This window comes from Ovis aries, chromosome 20 (assembly GCF_016772045.2).
Source record: "Ovis aries strain OAR_USU_Benz2616 breed Rambouillet chromosome 20, ARS-UI_Ramb_v3.0, whole genome shotgun sequence".
NCBI lineage: Eukaryota > Metazoa > Chordata > Mammalia > Artiodactyla > Bovidae > Ovis > Ovis aries.
The window spans coordinates 22,938,923-22,961,683 of NC_056073.1; the positions used below are offsets into that span (position 1 = coordinate 22,938,923).

General features: G+C 45.1%; 1 protein-coding gene across 1 annotated transcript in view; it reads left to right on the top strand.

The window, feature by feature from the left end:
• Positions 1 to 4,451: 4,451 nt before the first annotated feature.
• Positions 4,452 to 22,761, top strand: part of TFAP2D (transcription factor AP-2 delta) — a 61,182-nt gene continuing 42,872 nt past the window's right edge. Inside the window, exons 1-5 of the mRNA XM_004018884.5 lie at positions 4,452 to 4,801; positions 5,846 to 6,343; positions 9,888 to 9,948; positions 20,342 to 20,507; positions 20,837 to 20,955. Of these exons, the coding sequence (XP_004018933.2) occupies positions 4,763 to 4,801; positions 5,846 to 6,343; positions 9,888 to 9,948; positions 20,342 to 20,507; positions 20,837 to 20,955 (883 nt within the window). The 5' untranslated portion in view covers positions 4,452 to 4,762. The remainder of the gene's footprint in view (positions 4,802 to 5,845; positions 6,344 to 9,887; positions 9,949 to 20,341; positions 20,508 to 20,836; positions 20,956 to 22,761) is intronic.

Genomic DNA, 22,761 nt, shown 5'->3' on the forward strand with positions numbered 1-22,761 from the left:
GCCAGGAGAATCACACCAGAGTAGGTCCTTGGATAAGAAGATGCTTCCAAGTTATTACAATCCTGAGGGACTGTGAAACCGGGTCCCCTGTGTGGTTGGTTCTTGGAGACTCTAGGCTGATGTCTTAGAAGACTATCCAGCTCAGAGTGCTCAGAAGGTGAGAGATTCACAGGGTGAGGGCAGATAGAACCAAAACACCACCCAGATAAGACACCATAAGATAGGACACTGTTTTTTGTTGGTTTTTAAAATCTCTAAAGGCACCTCTTCTCTTTATGTGCATCTGAAATAAAAAGTGAAAGAAGAGGGGCTTGAAAGCTTGAAAGGGCCAGGAGAGGTACTGATAAACAGATTTACACCTCCTGGCCGCTCTGTGGAGAGAAAATATTGGATCGTCAGTGTTTTGCTGTCTTCTTATACAAGTATTGTTCTGAAGCCAGGGTCTTTGTGATCGTAAAAATTGTCTCCTCTTCTGCCAACTCATGTCTGGGTTATGGAACCACATCCCCCCACTGGGAACAGACCACACTAAATTTCATTATTAGACAATGTACACAATGCTGTCTTAAAGCTTGATGAGTTTAATCTCTACCTTCCTCTAAGGAGGAAGAAAGAAAAGAAATGAGGAAAAATGGAGAGAGGAAGGAAGAAATCTTGGTTGGTGTATGTGAATATACAAGGAAGGGTTTTTTTGGTTGAAAAATGCCCATGTAATTACAGTCCTTAACTACTCTACTTCACTTAGCATTATGCAAGCAATTTTGTAGGGAAAGTCAATTCAAGCAACAGGGAAAAAAAGTCCATTTGGAGGAGCAAAAGGAATCCCAAGTAGGAAGAAGCAGGAGGAGGAAGAGAAATACATTTTAATAAAGCTAGGGATAGGCCCTTGCTTGTTGCTAATTGTCTACAAAACTCAAACGCACAGTAGGTGGCAGGCCTTTTCTATGGAGATGCTTGGGACTGGATGAAAACTGAGGTGACCAATATGCTTGCTACCAGCCTAGAAGATCCCCTGGAGAAGAACACGGCAACCATGCCAGTACTCTTGCCTGGAGAATTCCATGGACAGAGGAGCCTGGTGGGCTGTAGTCCATGGGGTCACACAGTCAAACTCAGCTGAAGCGACTTAGCATGCATGCTCTCAGAAGCCCAGGACAGGTCCTGAGCTTCCCGTATCAGAGTCTGAAACTATAAGAAACTGTTCAGAAACTCTCTTCTCCAGCTCTGGATCCCAACCAAAACAGTTAGGATAGATACAAAGATTTCCCTGCAGATCTGTAAAGCGACTGCAGTGGAACAATCCCTCCTGGAGTGTGGAGCATGGAATCAGAAGGCAGAACAGAAGCGCTGGGTGCTAAGAGAAACCCTCTCCAGCTTCTAGGGTTCCAGGCTAGTGCTCTGTGCTTTTATGAGCCATCTCGAGTGGGCGGGAGCCAGCCAAGCCTCGGGGCTCAGGCTGGGATGCTCACTATCGGTTTCCTGAGGGAGGGAGCCCCAGGCGATTGTCACTGTGTCTCCAACTTGCCTTGGCCAGTTAATTCAATTACGCCGCCCGCTGGAGAATGTGTGGCCAGTCGCTCTCCCGGAAAGGGCCCAAGCAGAGAAAGAGGAATGAGCTTTGCTGAAAAGCCCAGCCTTTTGGATCAAGCAGGATGGCATTTATTAATTGCTTAAGACTATTAATTGGATGGGAAGGGAAGATGGGGGAGGGGGCTGTCTGACAGAAACATATCCTGTGTTCTCATATCACACACAGACACATATATACACACAGCGCACACACACACACACACACACACACAGATACCAAGCACAGCACACACCTGCCTCAATGAGTTTCTTTAGAAAAGGGGCACGTTGAACAACCCCCGAGCAGATGGAAGGGAGTTGCTGACCAGTTTGTGCATATGGCATACATGATTCCCCCAACTTCTCTTTCAGGGACAAATAGCTTTTTTTTTTTTTTTTTTTTAAGTTGGGATGAGGCAAGAGGAAGCAGTTGGCCAAATGGGGTTTCCCTACAGTTTTGAGACGTTGGTGTGGGAAGCTGGGGCAGTCGGGTGAGAGGAGCACTTTCCAAAGAACACTGGGTCCTGGCAAAGTAGACTCCTAAGCAAAAAGAGAAGCACTTTATCTTCCACACTTCATCTCCTTTAAATACAAGTTATTATTATTATTATCTTCACCCTTCATGATCTTTAGTTTCCTCTAATATCACAGTGAGGGCGGCGGTGGGGGGTTGTCTTGTCATGGGGAGGTCAAGAAACCCAGTATATGAAGCCCTGGGCGTCTTTTGACTTGATACCTAGAAGTCACTCAGGAGAACAGAGAGGGGTTAGGGAGCGGAAGGGAGAGGTACATTTGCCAGGACTTCGGTGATGTCCAGAAGGATTCAGATGGCCGAGACAATCAGAGGTCATTCTGTGGATGTGCTCATCTCGAGGCAAAAGCTCATCACCAGGAGGATTAGAAGTGCAAGGGCTGCCTGTGGATCTTTGCCTCGACCTGGACAAACGCAGGGCCAAACAGACTGGGACAGCAGGCAGAGCAGGCGGCCAAGATATCTTGACCAGGAGTGGTCATTCCTGAGGGACAGGGTTTTGCGTCTGCTGCCTGGACCTAGCCGGGAAAGACGGTCCCTTCACCTTCAGTGAAGATGTATCTGACAGTGGGGGAGCTGGGGGAGGGATTTGCAGCTTGTCTGAGAAGGGGCCATCCTTCTCAGGTGGGACTTACTGGGAAACCAACAACAGTCACCCAGGGAAAGAAAGGGTGTCTGGCCATTCCCCAGATAAGCTGCAGGCCCTACACATTCTTCTTTTGCAGGGGAAGTATTGTAGGGGTGGAGGTTCCTGAGGGAAGGTCGTGGGAGCACGCTCCCACGGACACTTGTTTTGTCTGTGGGCTGAATATAGAGGCCTTTCTTGGTCCTGCCAAACAAAAGATTTCACTGCAAGCATTTTTGGAAGTCATCTTCTCAGTGGCAATGGCCCTTATCTTACCCCTCCTACTTAAAGATCAAGTTGGTCATTCTTGCTTTTCATCTTCATTGGGCTGGTTTCATTAAACCAAAATATGGAATTTCAAGAAGTTGGGAGGGGCCACGTGCACACCTTGATAAGGGGAGCAAGTGTTGGCAGCTGACCCTTGCTCAGGACTGAAGCATCACGGATCTCCATTTCAGACAGTGCATTTCAATTCTTGTCGTGTGCCTTTGTCCATTTATATAAAGCGAAGAGCGCTGAGTGACAGCCCCAGTTAGCCTGCATGAGCAGATCCTAATAAACCCTCCCAAACCCCGACCTAAAAAAAAAAAAAAGCCACATGCCTGTTTGCCTGCGGCTTATTATTAAGACACCTTCTTAGCTTAAACACTTAAAAGCTAACCAAATGAAATGGCAATTAAGACCAAATTACCCCTTCTATCTCTGAGATGAGTCTGTGGGGCCAGCCAGTTCTTAGGAGACAGGCAGAGTTGGCTAGCGGATCAGCAGAGCCTCAGTATTGAGGGCCTGTAGCCACAGCTACCCGTTCCAGGCACTAGGGCACTTAGTGTGGGAAGCTGAATTTTGAACGAAGTAAAGCTCAAATACTGTTTGGAAGTTGACAAAGCCACCAAAGAGACCAAGCTAGGTGTGCACTGCCTCCTTCCTGCCCTCTCTTTGTAAAATATTACATTCAAACATATAAGCGTTATTTAGGGGGTAATGGTGTTCAAATACCTTGTGCCAGTGCTAAAAGGTCCACACCCCACCCCCTATTCAGCAGTCATTCTGAAAAGGAAGAAGGAAAATACAAAAAGAGGGGGAAACGGGTTGGATTGAGAAGTGGAAGACAATGTTTCACCTAAATGTAGAATCTTGTCACAAGTCTTTATTCTCATATTTTTCTTAAGTATATTGCCAGTTACACTGTTTCTTTATGATGGAAACTGGGGACTGCCCATCATGGTTATTTGTTTTAAAGCTGCTGAAAGTGAAAGCTACTGCCAGGTGTTGCCTTTCAAAAAAGGGAAAATAACCCAAATTCATGTAAATGTGGAGAGAGGAGTATTGTTCCCACTTGGGCAAAGGCAGATACCCCAATCTGGGTGAAATTGATTTGGGTGCTCATTGGAAAAAAAAAAAAAGCAGCTTTCAGCAACCAGGGAGTGGAACCAATAGGAATGAACACTTACTTGGAAAAGGAAGCTTTAATTAATATATATTTCTATCTCTAATATACACACAGCGGGGCTAGATCTTTATCTTCACAATAAAATGTGTGCAAATGCTCTCTGCAGAGATGAGTCCCCACCTCAGTCGGTATAGAAAAGCATGATAAAGGTTGGAAAAATGGATAAAAATGTTGAAAGAACCTCCAGTTCCTTATTAGGCGAAGATACAATATTTATTCCTTGTCTCCTGGGATAAATCTCTTCTGCCTATTGTCCTCCCAGTTCTCAGTGCTGATGCTTAATTTTCAAAACTTCTATATTACCAAGGGACCTACGACATCAGCCAAAGAAATACTCAGCAAGTACAAAATCTGTTCCAGGGAGCTGCTTTTGTGCAGAGGGAAAATTTTGTTCCTACAGGTTTTTAAGTGGGTACGAGGCAAGGAGCTATCTGATCCGGGCAAAGCCATTACAATTTAGATCTCTATCTATAGAACATTTTTTTTTTCCTTAAAAAAAATTGGAAAATACAAGAAGTTTGGATTTTTTTCCCGATTCTTTTTTTGGAGGGGGAAATTGCATCGTAAGCTTTCGGAGAAACCCAACATGTCAACTACCTTTCCGGGACTAGTCCACGATGCCGAGGTATTATTACTTTTTTTTTTTTTTTTTTTTTGAGCGCGCGTGTGTGTGGCGGCGGTGGTGGCGGCGGTGGTGGCAGCTTTCCCTGTCTCTAATCTATATTGGACCGTTACGTTTAATTATAATCTGGCTTTCGGGGGGAAGTTAAGGAAGGAAAGGGAGGAAAGTTCGTTATGACATCTGTCGCCAGGAAGGGCAACTCTCTGCCACGTTAAGAAACATTTGCCATAATGAGGGGGAAAAACATAATCCTAATAATAAAGAAAGGGAGGAGGGGTGAGGAGAAAGAGATAGAGATGGAGAAAAGATACTCAGAAAGGCAAAGTAAAGAGATTGATGGGGGGGGGTAGGTGGACAAGGGGGGGTGGGGAACACGCACCCGGTTAGGAATGGGCTTATTCTAGGAAAGTAAAGCAGAACAGGGGTTGGGGGGGGGGGGGGGTCGGATTCCTTGCCCCAAATGGTTAAGAAATGAGCAAGTTGGACGATTTACACGGACTGGATTTTTTTTAAAAAAAAAACAAACATAGATAATGATTTTGAGAAGCTCTGGCAGACCATCCCAGCGGGGACCGCCGAGCCATCTCGCTGTCGGGCGCGGGCTGGAGTGGCTCCGAGGCGCCTGTGGACTCTCTCGTTCTGCTCCGGGCAGTCCCGGAGTCAATGGCAAACCTGGCTCCCGGAGCCCAGTGCCCTGCGCAAGTTGGGCAGGGGCTGAGTGTGTGTGTGTGTGCGCGTGTGTGCGCGCGCGTGTGTATGTGTGTGTGTATGTGTGTGTGTGTCACCGCACCTATATAGGGTGGGGGATTTTTTTTTTTCTTCCGCGCTCTCGACTGTGAGGACGAGGCCGCCCACCCCAAGTCCGCCTGCTCGCAGCCGCTCCCTGGCAAAGGCGCGGAGCCCGGCTGCGGCTCGGCCCGAGCCCTGCGCGCTCGCGCCGCTTGGAGAGCCAGAGAAAGCTCCCGGGCTCCGGAAGAGCTGCGCCTCGGTTGCAAAATGACAAACCTCAAGTTTTTCTGCTCTCCCCTTTCCCCCTCTTCCTTCCAGATACGTCACGACGGATCAAACAGCTACCGTTTGATGCAGCTTGGCTGTCTGGAGTCCGTAGCCAATTCCACTGTCGCCTATTCCTCCTCCTCCCCTCTAACTTACTCCACCACCGGCACCGAGTTTGCGTCCCCCTACTTCTCCACTAACCACCAGTACACCCCGCTGCACCACCAGTCCTTCCATTACGAGTTTCAGCATAGCCACCCGGCCGTCACCCCCGACGCCTACTCTCTGAACACGCTCCACCACTCGCAGCAGTACTACCAGCAGATCCACCACGGGGAGCCCGCCGACTTTATTAACCTGCACAATGCGCGGGCGCTCAAGTCGTCCTGCCTGGACGAGCAGAGGCGGGAGCTGGGCTGCCTCGATGCCTACCGCCGTCACGACCTGTCCCTCATGAGCCATGGCTCTCAGTATGGAATGCACCCAGATCAAAGACTCCTGCCAGGGCCCAGCCTGGGGCTGGCCGCCGCGGGAGCCGACGACTTGCAGGTAAATAAGCATGCGGCGAATTTGTCTGCGCCCTCCCCTCCTCTCCCTCCCCCTCCCGCACCGTTAATAGTCCGGCTATAAGCCGTTTCCTCTCTCTCTCTCTCTCTCTCTCTCTCTCTCTCTCTCTCTCTCTCTCTCTCTCACACACACACACACACACACACACACCCCACTTATGGAAAGTTATCAAAACAATTAGAGGAGGCGTGTGCCATTCTGTCCCTCTCATTGGAGCAGGCATTTCACCTGGACGCTCGGGAGTCCGGCTAGCTTCGGGGCCCCTATTTCCCGGCGGTCTGCACCGAGGTCTTTTTTGAATCCGCATTTCTGTCCCTGAGGGGATGGGGTGGGGGAGATCAAGGAGGCTGAGGTTGAGCCAACTGGACTCAGAGTAAGACCCGATAAGTTGATGACCAATCGCACCCTCAGTCTCGGCGCTTTGCTGGGTCTACCCGCGTGTTTCAGGCATTTGTCCCAGACTGAGGTTGTGGGGCACTTACTATGAACTAGGGGGGCTGGTTTGCTCCAAAACTTTGCGGGGCGGGATGAGGGGGAAGCCCTGAGCTCCAGCGAAAGTTTCACCAATATTCTAGATTGCTGTGAAAAGTGAAGGATCCCAAATGAAATCCTCAAAAATGAACCACAGTCAAAGCCTCTGCACGGTGCGTTTGACCCGGGTGCAGGCTTGAACCTCATTCTCGCTGCCTGAGGAGTGCCCACTCTCGTCACCCGCTGGACGATTCACAACTTTATTATTTTTTTTCTGCTGTCTCTCCAAGCCATTAACTTTTACATAAGATGCAACTCTTTAAAGAGAAGGAAATGAAATAAGGAAAGGGGTGGTGGGGCGGGGGGGGGGGGGGGGATGGGGGGGGGGGGGAGGGAAGAGAAAATGAGTAAGAAGGGAGGAAGAAAAAAGAAAATGTAGAGAGAAAAAGAGGGTAAAAAGAAAGAGGAAGGAAGGAAGGAATTCAGATACAGTGAAGGCCATGACTCAATCAGATGATGTACTTTCTCTCTTTCTGTATTTTTGCACATTGTTTGCCAACAATAGAATTTATAATTATGTAGATACACTGTCACAGCCATATTTCCAAGTCTACACATGTCCCAAACAGACCCAGAAGACACAAATTTGTAACTTCTTTTGGCTGAAATTACAGCTTTGCTTGTGAGTCTGCACAAAGCTGGCTACTTTCTCTAAGGTCCCCAAAGCGAAAAGGGAGATTCTGGAGGAGCACGATTTGGAGACAGAAGAGATCCCTCGTTGCGCACAGAAAATCTTTCCCCCTCACTTACCTCTGAGCAAGGGATTATTTTAAAATTAAAGTGAAAGCCCTTACAGTCCCAACAAAGAGCCCAAGCCACAAGATCGGTGCACAAGAAAAAAGATTTGGCTCCATAAACCTTGACTTTCTACAATTACATTCACGAAATAATTTTATACGCTCAGGGCATTTTTACATTTTTCACAAGGATCTCCTTATGTCTCAAGAGGAAAAAAATCTGCCATTCAATGCTTAGCTCAACTAAAACCTATTTACTTCTTTTAATAGCCGCGTCTGCTGCTGATTTTTTTGTATCTGAACAAATTTTTTTTCTGTGCTAGGCACAAAGCCGGGCATTTTTCAAAAGAGGGGATTAGAACATTTGCAAGCACCAGACAAAGAGCGAATCCCGTGCAAAAGAACACCGTAGTTTATCCAATTTTCGACTTAGTGCCATTCAACTGGTCATTTATGCAATGTCATCCGACCAAACAACATGTTTTACTTATGAGAGGGGAAAGTTTGTTAAGTGAAGAGACCAAGATTCGTTTCTTCTAAGAAAATAAACACCTTAACAGTGCGCCAGAGCCTAGGAGGAAAAGCGGTTTCCTCCCTTGGAGAGCTTCCGGGCCTCTACCGTCTCCATTTCAGATATTTTGAAACCTTTATTTTCATCCTGTTTGTTGTGTGTGTGTGTGTGTGTGTGTGTGGTTTTTTTTTTTTTTAACATTCTTAACCTCCTTTTTCCCATTTATTGCTCACACTGAGGGAATATTCATACTGAGAGACACACTCCAAGATAATAGCAGAAATGAAGAACAGAGGTATATGATATATTTATGTATCTATGTCTATAGAAGTGTTTATATACATTTTTGACATAGATAGGGATATATGGAGAAAGTTGTAATTCTGGCAAGTTATTTTCTTCCATTCCTCCTGGACTTAGTTGTCAAAATGAAAAAGAAAAACAGTCATAGCTACTTTTAAAAGAGAAATGGGGAGGGGATGTGTGGGAGAAACCCGTCTCTCTCCTTTTATTTCTTCCTTTTTAAAACATTCATCAGCATATGCCTCATTTCAAATGCAACAAATGTAAATATACTTTTCCCTGCACAGAATTTTAAGTGAAAGTCCAATGGTTTGGAGGGCGGTCTAAGTCTGCCTAACAGATGCAAACAGTCTTGTGGCTTCAGTTCCATCTTTGAGTCCCCTAAAAAGATTTGCTATGGCCAACAAAGGAAACTGTCACACCTTTTCCCATCACCGCTTTAATTTATGCTCAGTCTCTAAGTTTTTTTTTTTTCATATTGATTTGATAATCACTTTAAGGCAGAACAGTTAAAATAAGAAAGAGCTCGTGAGTAAGTTGAAAAGGGGGGTCTTACAGGCCTGCCTCAATATGGTGAAAATGGGGAAGCAAAAGGGAGCCAGGGCTGTAAAGGTTGTTTTGTAAAGTGGGTTTTTATTATGCACCGACTCTCTCCGCATTTACTTAACTCTTCACGGGCTGTTGGGTAGGTTAACACCCTTCAAGGCCTCTTTCAAGTCCAATACCTCGTTTGTTTGTAAAGGAAAATGAGCCTTTAACACATTTCGACTCAGGAAAAAAAAGAGAGAGAGAGAGAGACAGAAATTTTTATTTTTCTTAATCAAAAATCAGCAGGCCTTTTCCTTCTTCCCAGCTCAAATGATCCCTCAATCCACTAGGAGCCTGGAGATATGCAGTGAGTGACGCTGAAGTTGTTCCCTCTATAAGACACATTTTGGGTAGCATGATAGGATGTTCCTACATCTGGGGTAAAACAGTACCTTCATAAGATACCTTGAATCCTGCACTTGAAATAGCTCCTCTGAGCTCCCAAGAAACCTGCAGTGCCAGACTTGACACTCACAGTGTAATTTGCTCCATGCAGAAAGTGCTGTGGAAACTGTCTATATATATGCTATGTGCCTTGATGGAGACTTAAAGGGCTTCTCATTCTCTTATGCCAAGATAAAAGGCACTCAGGTGCTTTGAAGTGTAATATTGTATGGTGCTGTAAAATGCATACCTTAAGATTTATACAACTTTTAGATTGTGGTTTTTCTGGCAATTTTTTTCCCCCTTACAATAGTGTGTGCTGCCAAAGTTGCTTCAGCTCAATGGTTGCTCTTAAATGTCTACTATGGGGTAATGAGGATATGGGGTTCAGCGATTGGGCAGATTGAAAGACTTAACTCATGTATCTGTTAGTATCCACATGAGTAATTGTATTTCTTTTTCTTTCATTAAGGGCTCTGTGGAAGCCCAGTGTGGGCTTGTTCTCAATGGCCAAGGTGGTGTGATAAGAAGGGGTAAGTAACAACCTAATGAAACTAAACATTCTTCTCTCACTGGTTACTTTGTTTTGAAAATCCAAAGGTGCTTTTAAACATCAGATCCTCTCCTGATGATAAAGAAAACAATGACTTGGTCAATTAGGCCTGTCCCACACAGGCATATCCACATTAAAAAGCTTCCCTTACTCCACTGAGGCTTGAACTAGCCTGTGCCCAAAAGAGAGTGATAGAAGAGATTTGCTCTTCCTCAATGAAACAGTGACAGAATCAAAGTTAGAGGCAAAAGAGAAAAGTAAAAAGAAGGAAAAAAAAAATATTTCTCACAAACCCTTCCCCCATCGTCACATCCTCGAGCAGAATTTCTGGTCTCTTTTAGCCTTAAATGTGCCAGCCACAGCCTGGGTGTTTGAGGTGTTGGTGTTAGCTTGAGGCTTTGAAGGATTCTATGAAAGGCTAAATTCATTGAGCTTCAGGGAAAACTAATGAAACACCAATATTGTAGCTGCCCTTATTTTTCTAAATGTCCAGAACATTTCTTTCTTTAAGGGAGGGTGAGAAGAGGAGGTGGTGTTAACTGTACCAGATAAAGCTTTCTTGTTCCCATCTGTTGAGGAAAACATCTGAACCCAGAGTTACCCATGGAATGGGAAGGTGGGGGGAAGACAAGAATGGAGAGCTGTTGATTTCGGCCCAGACGCTGAAGACGGCTGCATCTCAAATGTTCCATTTTGACAAAAGGTTTTGAACTATGACATTTTATGAGCCTCAAGGCAATGCCAATTTCACTGGCTTCCTCACTTCACTGTACTCAGAGCTTCTGAAGCTTATTTTCCTAGCAAGCTGAGTAACCCGAGGAGCACACAAGGCAAGGGGGACCAGCTGTTATCCCAACTTCATACGAATTAATAAGACATGGCCTATTCACCAGGACTAATTCCAGCTCCAGGGCCGCAGTTGTCTCCTGTAACTGAACCACTAAAAACTGAGTCAATCCTGATGGCACCAAATAAATGTTCTTCAGTCCCTCTCCATCCCTTTCAAAGCTTGTTGAAAGACTACAGTGCTTTTCCAAAGAAAGGGTTGCATGGAGAGGAAGCATTGGTTTCTTTCATGTTTAAACTGCAGGTTTTACAACCCAGTGTCCAGTGTGAAACTCCATTTAAATTGAGGTGGGAAGAAAACAGAATGTTTTCCTTTGAGAGACTATTGTCAGAGTGGATATTTGGGATTGCCATTACATGGAAAATGGCTATTTAAATCTGTTGTTTCACCCTATGGAGATTTGAAAGTTGTCCCCCCACCGCCCCCCGCCACTGCTAGTGTTGTTCCACAAAGACTTTTTAAAAATGAGCCACATTTAAGCTTAGGCCATATTGAAAAGACATGAAATAGGCCCAGACTAGTGAAAATTGAAATAAAATATACATACTGTTGGAGCCAGGGGGTTAAAACACACAGTGAAAGAGGGACCAGGTGACAAGTGTGTTGAGGCGGCCACACTAAAGGTGACGCCAAGCAGTCAGGGCGCACGAAGATGTCGGTGGTGCTGAAGGACAGCGCCACTAATTAGCGCCCGGAGCCGGCTCCTCGCAGAGCCCGACTCGCGCTACTGCGTTATTGCGTTCAGTTCCGCGCTTGCTCCAAGATCACCTTTTCAAATGCATCAGATCATACGATAGCTGACAGGGGGTTAGAATTATTTGAGACCCAGGCCGGGAGCTGGAAAGGCTGCACAGGCTGCTGTGCAATGAGTTGAATTTTTGAAGAGATTTACGGAATAGACTTCACCAGCTATCCACGAAAGGCCAACGCTCTCCAGTCACCACAAGATGGGAACTGCGTTCCTATCCTCTCAGAGCCACGGAAATGGTTTTCCTTAGGTGATGTTTGATTGCTCTTGCAGAATTCGGTGTCATTCACCTAAAAATCACAGCTGAATGTATTTTAAACCAAATATTTATCTTTTAGAAGAACAGCAGGACTCCAAGCAAAAATGGGAGGTAACTTGGGGTTTACATATCTATTGTTTGGCTAAGCTTGATCCATCCCCCTCCATGCGAAGGAATTCAGAATTTAGCTGCTGAGTTTATTCCATTTCCACGTGTCTTTTAAAAAGACCAGTTAACTTAGTTGTGCCTCAGAGACCAGGGAGTGTGTCTCGGTGTGTCTGTTTACTCTGAAACGATCAATGTTCATGACAATTTACAAATGGATAGCAAGGGAGTCTTGTATTAAAAGGCGGTGTTTATCCTGCCGCCGGCCCACGTCCTTCATCTTAGGACTCGTTTTTTCAAGAACAGCTAAGGAAGTTTCCTGCCTCTATTGTCATGGCAGCACACAGCATCCTAATATCCATAGTTCAAGTCACCTTTGTTCATCAAGAATTGGGAGGACTATAACTCAAGCGCTCTGCTATATGACCACACTGTGCAATATAGCTCAGATGGAGCTTTGCAGGTTACCCACCATATGAAACATGATTTGAAAAGCACAACTTTTTGCCATTGTTTCTCTACTGCTGAGCTCTTGGATAAACTTAAATTACTAATGATTTCTAGAATTTGCAATGGGAGGGGGGAAAAAATAGAGATTCTCTTTTACTTCTCAAGACCCCTGGATGCTCTTCTAGAAAAAAAGATCTCTTAATGCCCTACACAAATTCACCAGGGAGAGGCTGTCCTGTTTACAGTGTTGTGTGTGCGGGTTTGTTGGGGGTAGGAGAGCAGCGGTGTCTCCGTTCTTAAATTTAGCCACTTCTGTTTGCAGAGAACAAAATACCATTTCCCTGACTCACTTTGGTAAGTAGTAGTTACATTGTTTTTGCCTATAATGAAGCCCTATAGCCAAAGAAAGCGGAAGAGGGGCAGCGGCAAGGTAATTACCACCTAGATAAAATATTTGCCACCGCCTCGGAGGTGCAGCTCCCCGCGCGCTCACTCTCGGTTAATGGTGTGCACGATTTTGCCCGCAGCTCCGCCACTCCAACCATCAGAACCAATAATCTTTACTTTACCCTGTGCTCGCGTATCGATAGCTTCTCTCGCCTCCGGCATCGGCTTTGATATGTTAATATTTCTGAGTAGCAAATTCTGCAGAGATCATATTAATGTTGTACGTACAGAGTGGAGCTTTGCCTTCGTTGAATATTCAGATAGTGGGTTTCAAAAGGCATCTCTTGAAGAAATGAGGCTTCTATTTACAGGAGTCGTCTGTGTTTTTAATCATTAAAAAAAAAGAAAGAAAGAAAGGAAAAACCACTCTTCTTTTCCCCATGAATCTTCTGAGGCTCCCTCATGGCCCCCTCCCATTTGTCAGATGCTGGTCCCTTTCATTTCTTGCTGTGAGAATTTAATAGAGGGAGAACAATGTTGATGACGACGATGATGATGATGAAGCTAATAATGAGTGTATCCAGATTGAAATCGCGGGGGTAGGGGTTCAGTTGGGTAGGGGCTCCTGGCTTTCAGAAGAGAATGGAGATTAGAAGAGAAGACATAGCGTTTCCATATTTGGGTGAAAAAGTGACATTTTGGCCCTGGTCTTTTTTGTGTGTGAAATCGGAATGGCAAACTCAAAAAAAAAAAAAAAAAAGGAAGAAAGAAAAAAATGAAAAAAGTGAAGAGGGGAAGCGCCCTTGTTTCGCTTTGTGATCACTCTGCCTTGCAGCCCCAGGCTAATTTCAGAAGCTTAAATACCGCCGTAGCCTCTGGGCCACGCGGAGAGGGAGCGGACCCGGCCACGGGCAGGCAGGAGCGCTTACCGGATTGCCCGTGGCTACACAAAATACAAACTACTTTGAATCAAAACATTTTTGGGGAATTAATATGATCTGAACTCTGCACGTTTTAAGAGAGTTGGAGTTTGTCAGATCGCTTAGAGGTGACTGGCACGCCAGCGGAGGCATTTACGCTACGGTACAAACATTGTCAGATCTGATTTAATTTCAAAAAAAAAAAAAAAAAACACGCTTCGGTGAAATGGAGCTTAGCATCAGTCGCCCAGTCTGCCAATAACAGGGGATGGGCCTGATCGCTCTTCCTGTCTGCAGCCTTCATGGCTGCCCACAGGCGGCTTGGGCAGGAAGATGAATTTCTTCTGCTTTTTCGGTTTTCGCGAGGGTCCTGAGTTTTGGAACTGGAGTTAGAGAGAGCCTTTTGGCTCTTGCAGCAGTTCTTAAAAGGAGTAAGATTGAAGCGGGTTGAGAAGCCTTGTTCCTCTTCTTTCGTCAGAGCCCAGGGAATCGCTCTTAAATCTCCAAAACTCATTTCTGTGGCTCATCCATTGTGAAAATATTGTCAGAAATACACCAGGAGCCTCACCTGTCTTGCATTACCCAAATACAGATGCTGCAGATCCAGAATTCAGTCTCCTTTATGTTTAAAATTCATGTAGGGAAGGGATCTAGAGGCCTGGTTTGTGGGAAATATATTTTACGGGGAGGGGGTGCTACTTTTCCATAGCCTACTGCTGCCTCTCTTAATTTCGTTATTGCTTTGAACATCACCAAAAGCCAAAGCACTCTCTGCGCTGGGGAATGGGGATTAATTTCACCCCCTGCTCCCCACCTCCACCCTCCCCACCCCCCGCCAACACACACCATTACACATCCATCGCCACCTTAAATCAGTAGTTTCTCTATGCAGACTTCCCTTTCTTTTGTTCTGCGTGGAATCCGCACCCGGAGAAGCGCACTCAGACCTGGTAATCCAGTAATACCTGTTACTACATAACCTTCTCCTAAACACTGCAACTCGCTGCAGATACAGTATCCTGAGGCCTATTTAATTGCAGTTAAGCCCCTATCCCTTTGGTGTTTGATTACAATTAACATCCGCTTTGCGTGGAGGAAGGGGATTCATGGGGGGTTTGGGATGGAGAAGGTCGAGAGGCTAGAGAGGAAGCAGTCGAGAATGACCCCACCCCACCCCATTTACACCCGCACCTCGCAGAAATGCAGCCGAAGAACAAACAGGGACAGGAAACTCCTGTAATCGCTTACACATTTTTTAATGTGTCAGAAAAAACGAGCGATCACTGGAGATGAAGAACGAGAGAGAGAGAGAGAGAAAAAAATCCCTGCCGTTTGTATTTCTTTCATTTGAATTGTAAACATCTGTTTGGCTGTAAGGCGAACAGAACATTTATTTTGCTCTCAAGATTTGGTCTAATTATGTCAACACCGAGGCGGCGGCGATTGGGGCGGCGCTGCGGCTTTGGGGAGGCTGCGCGCACGGGCCCGCGCCCGGAAGCCCGCCGGGAAGTATTGATCGCACCTGCAGAGCGCGTGGGGCCTCTAGCCATCACCCGCTCTGTTCCGAGACGGGAAGGCACCCAGTGGGGGTGAGTAGCCTAGAGGCAGCTTTAGGGGCTCCAGGGGAGCCGCAGTTCCTGAGAGGGCCCGGGCTCTTTCCTCGGCCCTAATTGCCTGGGAGGAGAAGAAAAAGCGCGCCCAGGCAGCGGCGCCTGGCTTTCCGATTCCGTAGCCGCGCACAAAGTGGGCGGGGCCTTGTCGCGCTCCACCGCTTGCACCCAGCTCCGCGGCGGCTTCTCAGCACAATGGTGGGGTTCAGTGGCTTAAACTCAGGATGCTGAGGCCGTGTGCCTCCGTTTTGCCTATTTACCTCCTCAAGCTAAATAGGGCAGGTGTGAGCATCCCACTTTTCATACGGGCAGACTGAGGCCCAGAACTACTCCCCTAAGGTGGCATGGTTCACTAGTTGGCCAACGTTTTACTTCTTTCCCGCCCCGACACCGTCCCCGCCTACACCAGGAAAGGCGCAGCTCCCTCCCCGCGCTGTTTTTAGCTTCATAGGATCTGACAAAGTCTGGCAGCTGGAGGATCTGCCTCTCTGTGTTTTGTGCTGGTTTTGCCCCACACACCGTCTTTGGCTGACTTTTCAATATAGCTGTGGCAAAGTTATCCCTTTTATGATAGCCATGTCCTAGACAAGTGACCTTGCGTAGGTGATTTCTTATGCTGTTACTATAGCTACCCATCTGAGTTTGAAGCCTTACTGGAAATAGGAATCTCTATCTCCAAATTTCGATTTTTAAAATAATAAGTCCCGTGGAAGTATTATTGCCTCTGCACACTATGAATGGAAAAGAGATGTACTCTTTGGAGAAGAGAGCTGGGCATGAGGACTTTGGCCATGGCAAGAGAGATGCCCTTAACTGGAGTGCTGGATCTAGAATGAATATTACATGATTAATCAGAGCGGACATGCAATGCAGGGACCATGAGGAACTTCAGCGACACTGGGGAGGAACACTGTCAATGGCTTGGCATCCTTGACCCTGTCATGCCTTTCCTTCTTTGAAATCTCATCATTGCCATCTGTAGTCTGGATCCTCTTAGCGATGTCCCACCTTCATTCCAAATGCAAAACTCTGGTTAAGTTGACCTATGACTCTTTTCTTCCTCCTTAAAAAATAAAGCACTGGGAAGAAAGACATCAGGTTCCTCACGCTGCTGTAAACTCTACAAGTTGCCAAATCTTCAGCCAGGACAAGAGAGTTCCCCAAGGCTGCAGCAATGCCAAGTATCAAAGTAACAGAAATTCCCTTTAAAGATGCTGTGACATAAAAAATAAAAGACTCTGGAGTTGATGGCTAATCCTGAATACAAAATAAATCCTCCAGGCAATTTGTGTGTGCATAAAACATATTCTTAATATGCAGCCTGTGTGACTTACCTAATAAATGCTTATTTGAGCATATGCCAGAAGACTAACCTGGATGCAGGAGAAAAGGCCTAGGGTTCAGGGATTTCACCTTTGGTTAGGTAGCAGACTCAGTGACTTCCTTGAAAGTAGCTGGCTTTTAGCACGCGGGTTCATTTTGTCCAAAGGGAGCAATTTTCCAGTTGGAGAAAGCCCAATTTAACTTTTTTTTTTTAATTTTTAGAAAAATTACAATCTTCTGCAGCTCCCTAAATTTCATATCTCACCTACCATAGATTAGCCAAGATAGGAAAGTTCTAAAACTATGCCCTTTCCTTTCTTGGAAAACAATACATACACCTATAATAAACTTGAGACCAGTTGAGTGAGATTCCTGTGTCTTCCGCTGTGTACTGGCTAGTGTGCAAGAGAAGATTTATGCAAGAATATAAATTTGCTAATGATTCATAGTGACCACAAGGAAAGGCTCATTTTCAGGTGAAAATGTGTGAATTTTTAGTAAAAACAGTATCATTTCATTTCTTTTTTGTTTCTGGCTGTGTCATGGGGCCCCCAGTAGTGCAAATACAGAGTCCTAACCCACTGAACCTCCAGGGTAGTATCTTCTTAATATTCCTGCTTCAGATGAACTCAGTGTGACCTAAGTTCTGAAGCTCACCGTGTCATGATTCTTACATGACAATGAAATCCAGATTCACTGATACCTAACTTACTTTCTTATTCAACTTTTGAGTGGTTGCTTGAGTTTATTTATTTAATTTTGGTTGCATTGGGTCTTTGTTGGGCTTCCCTCGTGGCTCAGATGGTAAAGACTCTCTGCCTGCAATGTGGGAAACCTGGGTTCAATCCCTGGGTTGGGAAGATCCCCTGGAGGAGGGCATGGGTCTTCGTTGCTGCACGTGGGCTTTTTCTACTTGTGTTGAGTGAGGAACTACTCTTCGTTGTGGCCACATGGCTTCTCATGGTGACGGCTGCTCTTGTTGCAGAGCGCAGGCTCTAGGCACGCAGATTTCAGTAGCTGTGGCACGTGGGCTTAGTTGCTTCACAGCATCTGCCTGGACCAGGGACCAGGGACTGAACCTGTCTCCCCTGCACTTAGCAGGTGGATTCTTACCCAATGTGCCATTGGGGAAGTCCTTAAAATACATTTTGCATCTACAAGTACAAAGTGAGAGCATCAGTGAAAGTATAGTGGTAGTTTCTAGACCATTGTGTGCAAAGTCACTCTGTCCTGTCTGAGTCTCTGTGACCCCATAGACTGGAACCCTCCAGGCTTCTCTATCTGTGAAATTCTTCAGGCAAGAATATTAGAGTGGTAGCTATTTCCTTCTCCAGGGAGTCTTCCTGACCCAGGGGTCGAACTAGGGTCTCCTGCACTGCAGACAGATTCTTTATCATCTGAGCCACCAGGGATCTACTTCTAGACATCTGGGGAAATTATTATTATTACTATTATTATTATTGGTTTTAAAATCTTCTCTGAGAATATGAGGTGAAGAAGCACAGTTGAAGCTGTGTTCCCTGCTCCTGAGGCAGGCATTTGTATGTTTTTTCATTATATTGGCTACAAGTTTAATTACCAAGAAAAAGATTTCAAATCTGATCATTGAAACTCTTACCTTTCAGATTTCAAACTGAGGGCAGGTTTCCAAACTGTAGCATTGGGAATTTAGCCAAGTGTACATGGCCCATCTTCCAACTTGTAGTGAGCTGGCTGCTTGGATATTCTTATTATCTTCTCTTGTGTTTTGGGGTAGGAGGCATTCAGGGTGATTTCCAGCCTTGGAATGCTTCAGGAGAAAGACCTTGGTGGGTGCCAGCACTTTCAGGAGAATCTTGGATAACCCTAGGAAAGCAGGAAGAATTCCAGACAGCACAGGGGTAGAAATCCCCTAAGAGTGGGGCAAAGTTAGTCTGTCCTCTGCACCCAGGTCCGTGGCCTCTTTTAGCTTTTTAAAGATCCTCCCAGGTTCCTTAACCTCTGTGCCTAGAAAACACACCTGACTCTGAATGCCACAGACCTGATGGACATAACATTCTATCTGAGCTGCTTTGTCAAAGAAAGGAAGGCAGGTGGTGAGCCCTAGGCCAGCGCTTCTCAAAACTTAAAGAACCACCTGAGGGGCTCGTTCAAATGCAGGCTCTACTCAAGATCTGGGGCTGGGCTTGAGATTCAGCATTTCTGATAAGCTCTCAGGAGATGCTAGTGCTGCCAGTTGAGAACCATCCTTTGAGTAAAAATATTAGCCAACACTCTCCTGCCCATTTTTCTTTAATCGTCGTCTCTCTCTCTCTCTCTCTCTTTTTTTTTTTTCTCATTAACCACATTGAACTTGACCCTTTTCTGGAGATGGGTCTTAAAATTGCCCATAACTCAAGAAATCCAGTGTATGCTCAGAAAAGTAACCTTTGAATTTGAACTTGCTACTGAACCTCCAAAGCTCTGCCCTTGGTGCCCGGGGATGCAGCCTTGCATCCTGGGGCTATGCAGTGGTGTGGACACTGGCTCAGGATTTTTGCAATAAGGGAAGGTCTGACAATAGGAAACTTTCCCCACTGATGATTGATGGATTGCTCTGGGTCCTCAGTCTACTTCAGCTGCCTGAAGTTAGGGGATGTTCTCCGTTATTCCTGGGGAACAGAAAAGCTCCAGGGGCTTTCTGGATCCTGGAGACAGAAGGCTTCTTCTCCAGGAGCACCAGCAGGGGGATATTGCTTTGGTGATTTTTGCCAACAGCAGTTATCTTTGCTTTGTTCCCTAGTAGTAGTAATAATAATAAGCACAGCAGTACTAGTTGTGGCTAGTGGCTAGTGGCCACTAGCGTTTTATATGTTAGTATTACTATCTTCTAATGTTAACTCAAGTTCATGTGCCCCATGCACAGTGCAGGGCTTCCTTGCACTGTGGCTCAGCGGTAAAGAATCTGCCTGTAATACAGGAGCCACAGGAGATGGAGGTTTGATCCCTGGGTCTGGAGGATCTCCTGGAGGAGAAAATGGCAACCCACTCCAGTATTCTTGCCTGGAAAATCCCATGGGCATAGGAGCCTGGTGAGCTACAGTCCATAGTGTTGCAAAGAGTCAGACAGGACTGAAGCGACTTAGCGTGCAGGCATGCACATGTGGGTTGGAAGTATCTGGCAATGGGCACATGATTTTTAATGGTACCTGGGGAGTAAATGACTTTGGTGCCTGTACTTGGAAGATAGACGAGGGAAGAGAGATGGCGGTTCTCAATCATTTTAGAACAGAGCTTTCAAAACTTTTATGTATATAGTAAGTCATGGATACAATTATATCTATTCATTGTGTATATGTGTATACACACACATACACAAAGCCATGGCTATATCATACCTACCCTTTGTGGGCTAGTTGGTATAGTTTGAGGTTTTTAACTAATTGAAGTGTTTCTTGGTGTGGATGATGGCAAAATGAACATTGGTGGGCCAGCCAGCACTTCATAGGATGCTAACTTTGGCTAAAATGAAAATCATACCCTCACAAACATTTTCTGTATGATATTTAAAAACCAAAGCTTGAGTGTTATTGGAAGAGACATCTTCAGAGCAGCTTTCTGAGATGACCCAGGTGGTGAATGTGTAAGAAAAATCATACTGTGTATTTCCAAGTCCTAAGTAGTACCACGATAGTGACTATGTTTTATATAGGTATTAGTATCTGTGCTCATGGTCATTAATATATAATACATTTTCCCTCCAAAGGTGGCACCTGTGTGGTCAACCCCACAGACTTGTTTTGCTCTGTCCCTGGTCGTCTGTCCCTTCTCAGTTCTACTTCCAAATACAAGGTGACCATTGCCGAGGTGAAGAGACGCCTCTCTCCCCCTGAATGCCTCAACGCTTCACTCTTGGGAGGCATTTTGAGAAGGTAAGACAAAGGAGTTTTCTGATACTGTAGTTTTGAGGTGGGGGGGGCGGTGTTTTATCCTTTGGCCGCACTGTGTGGCATGTGAGATCTTAGTTCCCTGACCAGGGATTGACCTGCGCTTTCTGCATTGGCAGCTCGAAGGCTCAACCACTGGGCGGCCAGGGAAGCCACTGGCACTGTGATCTTCTAACTATGCTGGTACCACACTGCTCAACCCTCAGCCCTTATATCTTCTGTCCCACGTTGAACACCTCAGATGGTCAAGTCTTCTCATTGTTTTCCTCTAAATGTCAACCTGCAAAACCTAGCTTTTGTTTGTTTTTGGGCAGAGCAAAATCCAAGAATGGGGGTCGCTGCCTGAGGGAGAAGCTGGATAGGCTGGGTCTGAACTTGCCCGCGGGAAGACGGAAAGCAGCCAACGTTACCCTGCTCACTTCCTTAGTTGAAGGTAGGACTTTTCAGCACAGCAAAGTAATGATGGAAGGTTAGCAGTTCTTTGAAATTCAGGTTTGTTGATGATGCCATTTCATTTTTGTTTATATGTTAAAGACAGTTGATTTACAGGTGAATTTCCCAACTAATTGTGATAGTAGTGATTCAGTTAGACTTAATAGGAGGCTTAGATGTAGATTCATAAGCTATCATTTCATTTACTAATCTTAGCAGTCATAGGAAAGATGATAGCAATGGAAGATTTTGATATTTAGACAAGTATTCCCCACATAACAGCAACAAAAAACTGAGCTTTTTTTTTTTTTATTGTTTATTTTAAAGTTCAGATCAGTCTGGCTTAACTAATTGTTATTCAGTGCAGCATGACCTACAGGATAACCAGCAATCCTTTATAAGGAGTTCACAGGACTCAGTGCATGGTCACGAGTCTGAGAGCACGTTGTCTTAATCCTGTAGACATCTCTTAAGGTACAGTGAAGTTCCATGGCTTTATGAGCGAGTGAGCTGACCCAAAAGGCTAACCAATGGGGTAGACACAGAGGTAGAAACATATTCCCAGAAGTTTGTTTTTTTTTTTCTCAATTTATTTTTTCTTTTGTGTTTCTTCTGTAAGAACTAAGCTTTACATATTCTCGTTCAATCTTCTAAGAAAAGATATCATTGGACATCTTTCACACCTTGTAGAGGAGCCGTTGAATGTCAGGGAGAGTTGTATAACCTAGAATGCTATTGTTTTAAAAATGAATGAAAGAACCTTTTTGCCAAGACTCACCTGCACACACCTCTGACACTTTTCTTGCATTGATTTCTCACTTGTCTATAAGGCAGTGTAGGAGGTGAAAAGTAAGTGAAACACAAAAACGAATATCTTGTCCTTTTCCAGATCATCAACACACACTATTTATTGAACAACTCTTTGAAGTAGTGTGTTCTTGACATTGATCTTGACAAAATCACTTTGGTGATTTTGCTTTTAACAGGTATCTTTGCTTTACTTCCCAGCTGTAGTAATGATAACAACCACAATATTATTATTGGCCATGAACATTTAATAAACATCACTGACTCAATGAGCATGAGTTTGAACAAACTCCGGGAGATAGTGAAGAACAGGGAAGCCTGGCGCGCCCAGTCCATGGGGTCACAGAGAGTCAGATGTGACTTAGCAACTGAACAAAAACAACTGTTATTATGTTGTACGTCTTATACTACTTGCCTGTGTGTACTGATACTGAGAGCTGGCAAATGGTAAGGAAGTTGACTCATAATCCACTCATAGGGGTTGGAGGTACTAAAGGGAGAACAAAGTAGAAAAAATGACTCATGGGTTGATTCAAAAGAGAAGCAAATTCCTGCTTAATTTAAGTAAAAACATCATTAAAATTATAGCTACCTAACAAAAGAACAAAAGTATGTTCAAAATACACGAATAGAAGAACTTGATTGCTTCTCAAACGCAAATCCACAGTAAAATCAGCCGAGGGTGGTTATTAAAAATCCTTGGACCCCATTCCCAAACCACTTGAAATGTAGTCTCTGGGGGTATGGTGCACGTATCTTTATTTTTAAAAACACCCCCTGATATATAATGAGGTTTAAGGATCCTTGATTTAAATGTTCCTTGAGATACTTTTCATGTATCGAGTATGAAAAGCAAAGACCTAAGAAAGACCTTTATTCACGGTGTCTGTGAATGTGGATATTCACATGCTGGAATGGCAGCACACACAGGCAAATAGTGCAAGACGTACAATATAATCACAGTTGTTTTCGTTTGGCCGCTAAGTCACATCTGACTCTC